The sequence below is a fragment of the Gavialis gangeticus genome, unplaced genomic scaffold (genome assembly GCF_001723915.1).
Source record: "Gavialis gangeticus isolate Ggan-Ray unplaced genomic scaffold, GavGan_comp1, whole genome shotgun sequence".
In the NCBI taxonomy this organism is placed as follows: Eukaryota; Metazoa; Chordata; order Crocodylia; family Gavialidae; genus Gavialis; species Gavialis gangeticus.
The window spans coordinates 21,756,889-21,769,559 of NW_017729011.1; the positions used below are offsets into that span (position 1 = coordinate 21,756,889).

General features: G+C 57.4%; 1 protein-coding gene across 1 annotated transcript in view; it reads right to left on the bottom strand.

The window, feature by feature from the left end:
- GPSM1 (G-protein signaling modulator 1) overlaps nt 1–5,821 on the bottom strand; it is an 85,753-nt gene extending 79,932 nt beyond the window's left edge. The window contains exon 1 of the mRNA XM_019510312.1: nt 5,657–5,821. Coding sequence (XP_019365857.1) covers nt 5,657–5,766 — 110 coding nt within the window. The 5' untranslated portion in view covers nt 5,767–5,821. The remainder of the gene's footprint in view (nt 1–5,656) is intronic.
- Nucleotides 5,822–12,671: the final 6,850 nt, after the last annotated feature.

Genomic DNA, 12,671 nt, shown 5'->3' on the forward strand with positions numbered 1-12,671 from the left:
TTTTTTTTTTTTTTTTACTCTGCTTTGTACCCCGCCTGCACTGCACAAATCAGCTCATGCTGATCCAGATGGGTGCCAGTGACCCAGAGGCAAACCCCAGGGACCGGAGCGAGAAAGCTGCAGGCATCCACCTTCCTGACATGGCCAGCAGCAATGTGCAGAGCCGAGGGCCCAGCCCTCTCCCAAACCTCCCGAAACTCAAGAGCCCGGCACAGCCCAGTGCATTTTCTAGGGATCCAAACGAGCATCGTGTAAGAAACGGAGACGTTTGCCGCGGGGCACGGCTGCAGCTGTCTGGACAGGGGGGCAGAGCGGGTCAGGCTTCTCGCTGTGGCTCCAGACACCTGCGGAAGGACGGTTTCCTCGTTGACCGTCCTCACTGCCAACGAATAGATGGTCCTCCTAGCTCGGGAGCCCAGCGGGGACTGGCTGCCACGTACTGCTGGCTACTGAAACCAGTCGGCCCAACTATGCCAGCCCAAAGGTGATTTAATTCAAGCCCAGCAATCACTCTGCTTTGTTAGGATGCAACTCCTGGCTCTGGCAGCAGCACCAGGGAAGCTCAAGCCCTGTTAGACCAAGAGGTGTCCAGGCTGGTCAGCCACAGAGCGCCTCTCCCGCAGGGTTTAAACAGGTTGGAGGCTGGAAGGGTGGTGATCTGCACGTCCCAGATGGGACGCAGAGGGCTAAGCAGGTTTGCCAAGGACACGCAGAGAGTCTGTTGCAGACGGGGGCTTCAAGTCAGGTCTCCCTTATCCCAAAGCCGTCCTTCCTCCGGGGGCGATGCCCGCGGCTGCACACCTCCGCTGCGGAGTCTCTTCCTCCTCCATCAGGGCTGCAGGTAAAGACCGCACAGGCCACCCTGCTGTTTACTGCTGCAGGTCTCTTCTCCGGTCCTTCCCCACCCCCTTTCCTGCTACCTGGGGAGAAGCAGCTCTCCTTTTGCCTTGTTTCCATGGGAATGCAAAGGATGAAGGTGCTATCGTCTTCCCCGCCAATCCCAGCGAGGTGGGAGCCAAACCGCAGCACAGCTGCCTCCAGGCTGCCAGGAGCGGCGATGACGCAGGAGGTTTCCATGGCCCCCAGCACTGCAGAGACCCAGGCCGCGGGTGGATGGAGACCGCCCCGTGCCAATGAAGAGCATGGGCCCACTGCAAAACGGTGGTGGACGAAGCAACCCGCCACGCACCCATCATTTCCAGATCACGCTGGGTCCTTTTCCTCCGGGCTTCTGGTGCACGCACTTCACGTCCACGGCTTTATCCCTGCCACCGCTGCTTTTCTTTATAACTACAAAAGAGATTTCTTAGGCAACCCCCCGATCCCAGGAGCTGGAGCTCCCAGAAACCCTCCAGGAGGGCGAGACCGGACGGCCGGGGGGCGCGGATCAGGCCCTTTGTTCCCTTCTTGCATCTCAAGAATATCCGAGACAGTCACGAACAAACTTTAAAAATGGATTTCTCCTGCAAGGAGAAAAACGCGGGAAACCGTGGCTTTTTCCTTGCAGGCTGGCAGACTGCCACCCCCCGCCCTGCACACCCACCCACCCCGTCCCACACATTGCGGGGCTGGGGCCGGAGGGCAGCGGGTCAAGACTGGCCATCGAGGTCTACAAGTGGGTCCTGGTACAAAAAAAGCTGAGAACCACTGCATAAGAGCACATGGCTTGGCCTGCCTTCCCCCTTTGGGACCTGATCCTATCGGCAAGACTGAAGTGGGGGATCCGCATCTGGTTGGATCAGGAGGGCTTTAGAGGAGCTCAAATTTGCACAGGCTGAATGAACTCGCAGCGTTTTACGGGCAACAGACAGCTGCTTCGTCTGATCTCAGCTGCGTTTTCCCAGAAATTCTGGTTAGTGGTTTCAGCCGACGTCCAGTTTCAAAATGCCTCAATTACAGGATGTAAATGCTTTTTAGATGCCTGATCTATTGCAATTACAGGCATCAGGCGGACGCCTTCATTCATCACGTCGTCTTCCAGGCCCGCTGCTTAGCGAGCCTGCTAGTCAGCACGTTCACGTTAAGCAAGAAATATGGCTGCAAGAACTAGGCACGAAATCTTACCGTCAGGAAAATGTCGAGACTCAAAAGCCTGCGTAACCGCTCTTTGCACGACGCCAACTCGAACCCTTCAGGGCAGATCTCTCCCTCGAGCTCAGCAGGGGGCTATTACCCTGCAACGACACTCGTGTACGCTACGTGTGCTTGAAGTCTGCAGAGGTTACTGCAGATTTCGGACTTTACGCCAGATTCCCCCTTTCTGCCGTCATCTCTCACCTCCGGCCCTATTTCCATAAAGACGATGGCTCGGCGAGATTAGGGAGAAGTATTCCCGGCACGCGCGGCGGGGCAGATTCCTGGGTGAGGACACCTCCTGGGACCGGACACACTGCAAGGTTTCGGCAGCAGGGCTCCGGGGCACCTTGCTGACACCCCATCCATCCAACCGCCAGGAAAACAAGGCTCTTGAGGCGGTAATTAGATCAGGCGTGCTCTGCCCGAGACATGGGCTGCTGCTTGAACCAATAAGCTGTCCTTGTTATAAAATCAATCGAGTTACATTTACGAGGCGCAGCCGACGTCGACAAATGGATTCGCTGCAGGGCTTTTGGCTGGCTGGTCTGTTGGCCCCAAATGAAGGTACCGGCCTTAGTTATTACTCGTTTAAACCCACCGACAGACTGGAGCGCGCTGACAACCAAGTTGTTATTAAAACATTCAAATGCTTTTTTTCCTTTTTTTGATATCGGGGCACGTCAGACAGGGATGTCTATGTGCAGACGGCTGTCCTGCTTGGAAATCTGTTTATTAAGGGCTCGGGGCTGCAAGTGGACCCAGACAGGCAGAGCTGCAGGACCAGACACAGACCTGCTGGGGCAAGCGCGAGCAATGGCAAAAGCCCACTGATGTTGGAGAGCCCCATATTTTACCCCCGTCTTCAAACATCCCTGTCGCAATCGTCCTCGGTGCTAGCCTGGATAACGAGCCGCACAGAGAAAACCTCTTGCTGGAAGACTGCAAAAACTAATCTTAGAGCAGATGCGGGTCCCTTCGCTGGGGCTCATGAGCTCTCGTTGCTTTTCTTCCACTAACTCAGTGCTTACGGCCAAACATCAAGCCATGACTGGATGCCATTTGAGTAAATTATATGGTGTAGATCATGTCTCCACTGCAGGCACCACTGTGGCTACAGTACAGCCTAGAGATACCCCAAGCTAGCTTTAAATGCGCTAGCTCAGGTACGGGAAGCAATCAAGCTGTCAGAGCAAAGAGCTCAGCAAAGGCCAATTCATCCTGCCAAGCAGCAGCTAGACTGCTCCCAGTCCCCCAGCTATGTCTACACCGCACCGCCGTCTCAGACGGACAGTAGCATGCAGCCCTCCAGACTCAATGAATGCTGCAGAAACCATGTAGGGAACTCCTCCGGCCTCAGTTAGCCGGGAAGTCAGAGGAAATGGGTATAAGAAGCCCTCCTGGCCTCACTATGAGTTACGTAGCCCTGTCCGCACTGTGACCACAGACTTCACAGCAAGGTCTCCCTCATCTCATACCCCAGGCGTGGGCTCAAGCGATGGTTTTGCTACCCAACAGCCGGCATCCTCAGATCAGGTCCCTGCAGCACGTGCTGCTACGTCCAAGGATCCCAGCTTTCAGCCGTGCAGACCACAGCACCCTAGCCTGGCGTGACCCACGGGGCCCAGCCCATCCAAGGGAAGAGCTATTTTTATGCCCTCCAGAAGACAACACCTAAGTGGCTTAAGGGATTTGCAGGAAGATTACTGCCAACTTCAGTGCAGCTGGGGGCTGGCCTCTCCCGCGCTGGGTTAAAGGTCTCGCTGTGCGATTTAAGCCTCTTTCTGTCATTCATTTCCCACCCCCCCCACCCCCAATCCAACACACCTGCAAGCATCTATCATCACAGGTCCCGTGACCCCCTCCCCACGACCTCCTTTGGGTCAAGCCCGGAGGAAGCGGGTCACGAAAAGCGGCCAGACTTCCCTCGGCCGCCCGGCCCGGGCGGTGCACAGCCGCGGGGGCCCGGGACTGCAGGAAAGCTGCCGGCGCCGAGACTTTTCCTGGCAAAGCAGACGCGGAGCAGATGGCATCAACGCTTCCCTGCACCGGGCCCGTCTCACACCTCCGTGGCTGTCAGAAGCAGCACCCAGCTCTCGGAGAAGCCAGGGCCAGAAACGCGCCCAAAGACAAGCTGTGTTTTGTTGATAGTAAATGCTGCTTCTGACAGCCCCAGCACAACAGCTGACAGCTCTCCAGGGCTCCTGCCAAGCCCCGAGCCCCCCCACCAGCAGCTCGCTTCCTTCCTGCCTCCCAGCCCAGGATACAGATGTCCCGCGGAGCCAGGGGATCAACACGGCAGCCCGCGACCTCCGACACAGCGCTGCAGCTTCAAAGCCAGACGTCGGCAGACCCCGAGCTGCAACGGTGCGTCCGCTGCCTCCGCCTGCAGAGAGAGCGCACCCGCCTTGCGCTCGACGGAGCAACCTGGCCGGCAAGGGGAGAGTCGTGTTGCACGTCACTGAACCGCGTCACGAACCCCCGGTCCGCTTAACGCTCCCAGACAAAGCCCGCGCCACGTGTCCGCTGGGGCTGCTGGAGCTCTGGCCCTTCCAGAAATGCAGCAGACCATGCAACTCCCAGGTCCCCCCAAAATCATGCATCGGGTTCCCCCAAACTTTAGGATTTTTAAGTCAAGCTCAAGGTTGCTAAGGCCATAGTCACTTTTTTTTTTTTTTTGGCCTCGTGATGCTGGAGTCTTTGCAGATCGCACCTTTCTCCCCAGCTGGGAGGGCCAGAAAAAACCTCTCCTTTGGAAGGAAACTGCAAATTTCTCACCTAAGTCCTCTGGTCCCAGCAGCGGGGACTTGGAGGGAAACGCACATCTGGCAGCACTATCTCCTCCCCAGCATCTCTGCTGGGAACAACCTGGGGCAGGGCCAGCCGCGGCCTGAGGATGTCCTGCAGCCCTCTGCCTCTGGCACAAGAGCTGTTACTACACTAGCCCCAGGGACTGAGCATGCAGCCCCCAGGCCCTGAAAATCATCCAAGGGGTTTTTAAAACAGGAAAGAATCTGGAGCTGGCCTGGGGTCGCTGAGAGCCAAGCTCTGCCTTGCTCTTGCAATCTCGGCCCGTCTCTTTTCGCCTCCATACTGCCCAGAGGTGCCCGGGCACGGCAGATGCTGCCCACGCGTCTGAGCACCTCCAGAGGTATCGCGGGGTAAGGACTTGCCTGTGGGAAGCTGGGCTCAGAGCTGAAGGCGTCAAGGGCTGGATGCGTTTCCTACCAGCTGCCCCGTGCACCGGCCGCAGCAAATTGCAACAGCTTCACGCAGAAGAAACTGCACGAACTGCTTCCTCCCTGCCCCTCACCCAAGGGACCTGCACGGATGTGGTCGGACCCCCTCCCGGGCATTGCTGTCCTGCCTGGGGTCTCAGCTGGAAAGTCCCTGCTGAGTCCAGCCAGGCTACGACGTGATGCAGGTTTCAGTTTAGCAGAAATGAAAGGCCAGGCAAGAATCCCTCGTGGCGCGGGGCGGCAGGATTTCACACAGGTCACTCAGAAACGCTCCTTCAGGACAGAGCCCCGAGACCAAAGGGATGCTGCGGAGGTGCCAGGTGCGCCCGCCCCCGGCTCCTTACCTCAGCCTGTGAGGCCGGTGGGCCGGGGACGCGGGCAGCACGCAGGACTGGCACCACTTCCACAGGAACTTGGTGTGACGGAGAAGCCAGTCCCTCCGAAGCCAGAGCATTGTGGAGAGCTGGACGCGGGCGCCGGGGAGACCGCTCAGCTGCCTGCCAGCAGCCTCGGAAGAGCAGTTGCATCCTCCGCCCTGCTCGCTGCTTTAATTGGAGGGCTTTTTTTAAATTCCCATCACGTGTTGCAAGCTGCTACTTCTTTTTTTTCCCTTTCCTTTCTTCTTCTAACCTCCCCAGACATCCAGCCCCAGCACAGGGAGCCGACAGCCCTGACAGACGACTCCGGGCTTGCTGGAAACCAGGTTGGCACAGCCACTGCTTCCTGCCTCCGTGCCCCTCACCCTGCCCACGCCTCACCCCCCCACCGGGGACCCGAGCTCTATCGCTTGCAATACCAGCAACGGTTGCACACACGTACTGCCAGCCGCTGGGTCTCGCCAAAACCCAGGTGATGCAGGATGCTCTTGGCTTCGACTAAGAAGCGCCAAATATGCCCTACGGCCAGATTTACTAGGCAGCCAGGGGAAAGTCAGGGGCAGCCCCACTGACCCCAGTTACACGCGGCTGCATCGCGGTGAAAGGTCAGAGCTTGCAATCTTTAGCAGAGGGGTCCATGTTGCACTTCACAGCCAATGGACCACCCCCCGCCCTGGTATTGCTGCTGGGGCGGTGACTGCCTGGGGTCTCAGCTGAGTCCAAAAGGGCTACAACGCGATGCAGGTTTCGATTCGGCAGAAATTAAAGGGCCCCAGCTGAGAAACACCTCCGTGGCAATGCCTTCCCGTCAGGCTGGGCACTGCAAAGCCAGATGGTGCCATCGGCCCGGACCTACGACGTGCCAGTCCAGCATCCGGTGCGAGCTGCTCCGGGCTGTGCAGACAAGCCCTCCAGCGGCTGGTCTAGCAAAACACAGGGGATTGCAGAAGAGCTGGCTGCCCTTCCTTGCACCTCAGGTGCCATTTCAAAGGGCGATCCACGATACGTGCAGGTCTGGAGATGCCTCGCGGGCCCATCTCCATTCACACTCCTTCTGAGGCCACACATTAGCCGCTCAAGGGCTTACAAGGCCAATTCCTGCTCATCTCCCCCCGATCAGACCGACCGACCCGCTTTGGCAAACAGGGCACTGCTTGGATGCTTAGATTTCACACTGATCTTCAGAGCATTATCAGCCACGGTGGATTATGCTCCCACTGCGATGCTGCCCAAGCGTATGCCCAGCCGCCAGATGAGACGGATAGCATCTGTGCTTTACAGCGAGAGGCAACTGTTCCCCCGCTCCCCTCAAGCGTGCACCTTACTGGGCAATAAACGGCTCATTTCCTGGTGCCCCACTGCCTGCGATGTGACAGCCGGGCTACATGCTCCGCTGACGTTACCCGCACCGATGCACGGGGGCAGCCAGCGTGCACTGCACGTGGTGGCATTGCACGGTCGCAGTTGGCTGCAGAAGCCACTTCCCTTAGAGAGAAACCACGAGCTTTCCCCCTCACCCCCTCCAAGCTGCTCACACCGTCACTGCCCGCCTCTCTCCCGGCTTAGGAGCCGGCTGTGCCAAAGCTCCCACTGCTGTCTGCAGGGAGGGTTCATCCCAAAGCTTTCCGAACGAGTTTGGGAGGCTGCAAGGGGCAGCTCCGCCTGCCTGCTGGTCCCCGGGTTTGTCTCAGCCACCCTCCCTTCCTTGCCATGCATGGCCCGGCTGTGCCCTTGGGCTAAACCCACCTTTGTGCGCTGACCTGGGGACAAGAAGAGACGTTTCACTACCCTGACCCAAGCCCCTTCTCTTGCCTACTGGGGAGCCCCCAGTAGGGGCAAGGAGCCTATCCACCCCGCGAGCAGAGGGAAGCCCTAGCAAGGGCTCGGCCATGCTTTGCACTAACAATTACCCTTAGCGCAGCCACCCGTAAGTCCAAGACGTGAGCCCGGGCCCCTTTGTGCTGGGCATGGCACGAATAGACAGCAGCCCACGCTCTTACTAAGCCTCAGACAACCTCTTGCGAGACCTGAAATACCTCTCCTCCTTTCCCGGGGGAGGACCAATAGATGCAGACAAAGGACTTGTTCAGGGGCAAGAAAAAGGCGAGCACAGGGACTTGAGCAGGAGACCTCGGGGGGTTCAGCCTCAGCCATGCCAAAGTCTGGGAAACAGCGACCGCGCATCTCACTTCCAGCCAAGGGGTCTCCCAGGGGTGCCACGGTGTACCTGGAGGGATATCCACCCCCCACACGTACACAACGCCCTTGGCACGGGGGGAGACGAGATCTCGGGCGCTTGTGGAGCAGCCGGACGGCTGGGGAAACCGAAGCAGGCAGTCCGATAGCCGGTGGCGCAGGATGGTGAGGATGGAGGAGGGTGGCGGTGCCCCCGAGCATCTGGCAGCTCCAAGGAACGAAGAACCAGATTCCTCCCCGCTCAACACATTCCTCGGTGGCCCAGGAGGCCGGCCACGGGCCGAACGCCCCAGCAAGCAGTCCTGGTTCACTCCCATTTGATTATAGGCTGCACACGCGGTTTTCTGCCAGGGAACAGCCTCTAACCACTAACTACTCAGACCCTGCGAGGTGGAGGGATGGGAGGAAACACAGCCCAGAGCCACGGCCACCCCCATCCCCAGAAGTCGCTCCAAAAAGCTTGGATCTGACCCAGGGTGTGAACGGGGACCAGATACAGAGTCACAGCCCTAAAGATAGGGGAAACACAGAGAGACTGATAGCAGCAGGCAGGTATTTTACCCTCTCGGCCCCATGCCAGGGAGTCTGGGAAACTTGCTACTGAACCAGCCTAGGCAGCTGCGGCCATAGCCAAAACGTCCAAGATGCAGAAAAGAAGTCAGCCCAAAAAGCAAATGCAAGCTCAAGAGCTGCACCAACTCAGGGGTCTGGAAACGGCAAAGGATCCTGCAGACACTGAGCAGAGCAGGTGCAAATCCTGCACCGACCTGCTCTAAGCACAGCCCAATGTTAGCCCCTGCATCTGCAAGGGCTGGTCGCAACCGCCGTGGCAGCTCCGCATTTCGGTACCGCGGCACTGCCGAGGTGAGGGGCCCTGCCCCACAGACGTGGCCGTCACCCAGAGCCGACCAAGCGCAAGAGAGGAGGCAGAGATGGAGAGACTGACCTGTGCAACCCTAGGGCAGGGGGAGCGGCAGAGCCAAGGGGATCTGCAAGGAGCCGCAGCAGGAGACCTGCACGCGCGGCCAGTTCACGGTGGCCTGGAGCTCCACTGGCAGGAGGAGGAAAGCAACGCAAAGCCCCAGCACAGGAAACAGGCATTGTTGCTCAACACAATGTGCCTCCCAAGAGCCCAGCCACGCTGCAGCGGTGCCGAGCGGAGAGCAACTGCGCAGAAAACCCAGTGACGCACCAAGAGCTCCAGCCCTGCCAGCCTGTGCCCCCTGCCCCCATGTCCGGGCTTCCCACCCTGCACCTGCTTGGCCAAAAGTCATATCACAAGCACTGCCCAACACTAGCAACAGCTCCGAATGCTCCTCTGCATCCCAGGTGCGTCGGCGCTGGGTCAGTGCAGAAGACCCAGGACCGGGGGAGCCCCGACCTGCTGGGAGCAGAGGGCCCCAAGGGTGAAACGCCAGAGGTTTGCGAGTCCATCACAGGCCGCTCAGCTTTCCCACGAACAGCATCTTGGTGAGGGAGCGTTTCATGCTGTGCGAGAAGTCGAGACCTGTGATTTTGGCTCCCTAAACTATGAGCCTCGAAGTGAAGGCCTGCCTGCGATGGAAAGGCATTTCGATTGCAGCTGGGAGCACTCTGGTTTGAAAGAGTACTCCAAAGCTTTGAGGGATTGCGGGGGGTGTCTCCAAGCTGCACGCTACCACGCCTTGAGTATGCGTCCTTCTGTGACAAAAGGGGCGAGATCCAGCCCTTGGAGAGCTCTTCGCCCTGCACTTTAATATTTCTTTCTGCAAAGTCCAGATGTGCCCAGCTCCCTACTGTGCATGGAGGTCCCTCCCCGCAGTCTTTCCAACAGGCTCTACCGTCACCGCCGTACTTGGTGGCTGGTGCAGCCAGGAGACAGATACGCCAACAAGGGACTTCCATCGCAAAGCGGGTGCAAAAGCAGCAACCCCACACTGCCTTGCTGCCCAGGGACTTGCCAAGTCAAGGATCCTTCTTGGCTTAGAGCCAGCATGGAGTCACTGCACCAGTGTGACGGGTGTCTGTGCTACCAGGTGCACCCATGCACCCAGCTTTTTGCATGACCCTCACCCCAGCATCCAGGCCAACTCCAGCTCAAGGTGCATTGCAGCTCTGTACTCGCTATTCCTGCTAAAGGTGCCCTGTGGTGATGTATAAGCCTCCTCCCCACTGCTCCATGTTGCCACACAGCTGCCGTGTTCCACCCCAGAGCTGGTTGCATTTCAGAGGCGCGGGAGGACCCAATGGTCAGTCTTCTCCTCTAAGCACTAGCTCATTTTATATCTCTTTCCCACCCTGGCTCATTGCACTGAACAGCAGATAAATGTGGCTTAACATCCAAGTAGCTGCCAACTGGATTATATCTGCTTTCTTTAGCTTTCAGTTGGAGGGGGAGTGGAAAATCCCATTTGTATCAGTTGAGCCTAAACTAGTTAGAAAATCGCATCTGTCAAAGAAGATTTAATTTAAAAAAGTACCTGACAGCGGGGAAAACTCAGACAGTCAACGGGATGATTTCCCACTGAGAGTACAAAAATAGCCAGGCTCAAAGTCCCACAGACTGATTTTGCGGTCAGGCTGTGTCCCCTGCATGCTAAGAGGTAGGATGTCATTTTTGCTTCGTGGCTTCAGTCAGCATGTTTTTGATAACAGGGAGGTGGCTCTGTATCCCAGAGGCTGAGCTGGCTGTTCGACGCACGGTGCAGGAGGGCAGGCATGGAGGGGGGCAAGGAGGAGAGCTTGGGCAGGGACTTGAGTCACGTTGGAGCTGCAAGCAACAGAGGAAGAGATCACAGGATGGCCTCCCTGCCTCGAGCGGCCTGGCCAGGTGCAGCCAGCTTTATTTCAGGGCTGGGGCCAGCCAGGCTCAAACCACTTCTCAGGTCAAGAGCAAATGGTGCATCATTCGAGGTACCTCAATCATGCGACTTCTGGTCTCAACTAGAAAGGACGGGGTCTGGTCAGGACTGACATGCATTGGGGACTCACCTCTCCGAGCATCTGCTCCCCATTCAGGGACCCTGGAAACGCCAAATTTGCAGGCACGGAAATCACTCCTCTTCGCCATGGGACACAGGGAAAGCCAAGTGCTGAGAGCAAGGGGGTTCCCATCTAAGATTGGAGCCAGGAAGACCTTGCCCCTCATGCACAGGCCTGGGCTATTTTTTTGAATCCGAGCAGGATCTGCAATCCTGTCGAGGCTCTTTATAGATGAGCGCCATCCCACTAGCTGCAGCCCACAAAAACCCTTTCCCATCTGCCTGCCGCATGGCACCAATGCAACCACAGCATCCAAGACTGCAGGCCCTGTTTGGAGGGAGCAGGACTGGGCTCCCCAGCCCCATACTGACCTAGCCATCTTCGACCTTCCTGCAATCAACTCTGCTTTGGCTCCTGGTGAAGAGACGGACCAAGGCAAACCCTTTTCCTTTTACAGCCTCACATAAGTCTCGTTGCTGCTACATGACGGGAAAGGAATGCAAATCACACCGGCACACTCAATCAATCACCCCCTCTCCACCTTGCCCCAGTGTTTCTAATACAGGATTTGTCATCTTGAGTGCTCACCCTTAGACCGAACGTGCAGCTGGGAGGGTGGAGGTGGGGGAGGAAGGGATGCCTGTAAAGAATTTCTAAGCAACTTTTCTGCAACCAACCCATTTCCCAGTGATGACAACGGGTTTCCATCCGCTGGCCGTCACAGATGCATGCCAGTCCCGCTTTAGAAGAGGAAATCAAGCCAATTGCTAACGCCAGCGGTTCTCAGTCAGGGTGCCACGAGATCTTTTCAAGGGCCCTGCGGGGTGCCGTGCAACGTTAGCACGGTTAGGGGTGCAAACACGATTCACAAGATAAACCCAGAGGCTTCAAACGGGAATCCACAGTGGCGCAAACAGTTTGAACTGCCTTGGTCTGAGTTCTCTGCAAGAAGCAGTGCTCTATTACGGCATTTTTCCTTAGTTGAGAAATGAGCGAAACCTAAAAGAGCTGACATTTTCTGAGGGGTGCCTCCAGTCTAAAAAAAGGCAAAGGACCAGTTACACTGCCAAGCAACACAGAAATTTGTCCCAGTCCAGAAGGTTTGAAGGGCAGGCGGGTGATGCCAATTAATACCAAAGCTGCAACCAGAGCCCTCGGTCACTGGGAACTGGACTGGGACTGGGGGCACAGGCATTTGAATAACACCAGAGGGTACCGACCCACTGGGGTCAGATCTCCTGACCCAAGTCAGCACCTTCCTATCACCCCCAGAGCAACCAAAAAACGATCTGTCCCACGGGGGTGGCATCCTGCCCACACCTTTTTCTCAGCCCTCATCCTAGCCAGTCCCATCGGTCTCCTCCTACCATCACTCTCGGGGTCTTTCCTACGAGCAAGACCATAGAGGGCCCTTCGCAGCACAGCGGTCACTCTTCAGTGGGCAATACGGCAGCTCGCCAGCTGGCACAAGGCCCACGCACAGCAAACCATCGAGCATCGGGGCATCGCTTGCCAGGAAGGGCTGAGCACTGCTGCAGACTCCTCATTTCCAAAGCTCATCTTCCAGTCTACAGGCTCAGAGGGCACGCTCTCCGCGCACACACCTCCAAGTCAATTAGGCTTATCTGACTGAGCTGATAAGAGGAGGAAAGACTGCCGCTTCATGCCTCACCGGTCACCCGCAGCATGAAGCTCCCTTCCTATTCCCTCCGCTTGGCATGAGCCCGTCGTACAGCGTAAAATAAAGACTTGAGGACAAAGGAAAAACAGGGTTTGCTCCTGCTCGAGGGAACCCGACAGAATAAGCAATGTGTCTGGCATAAAA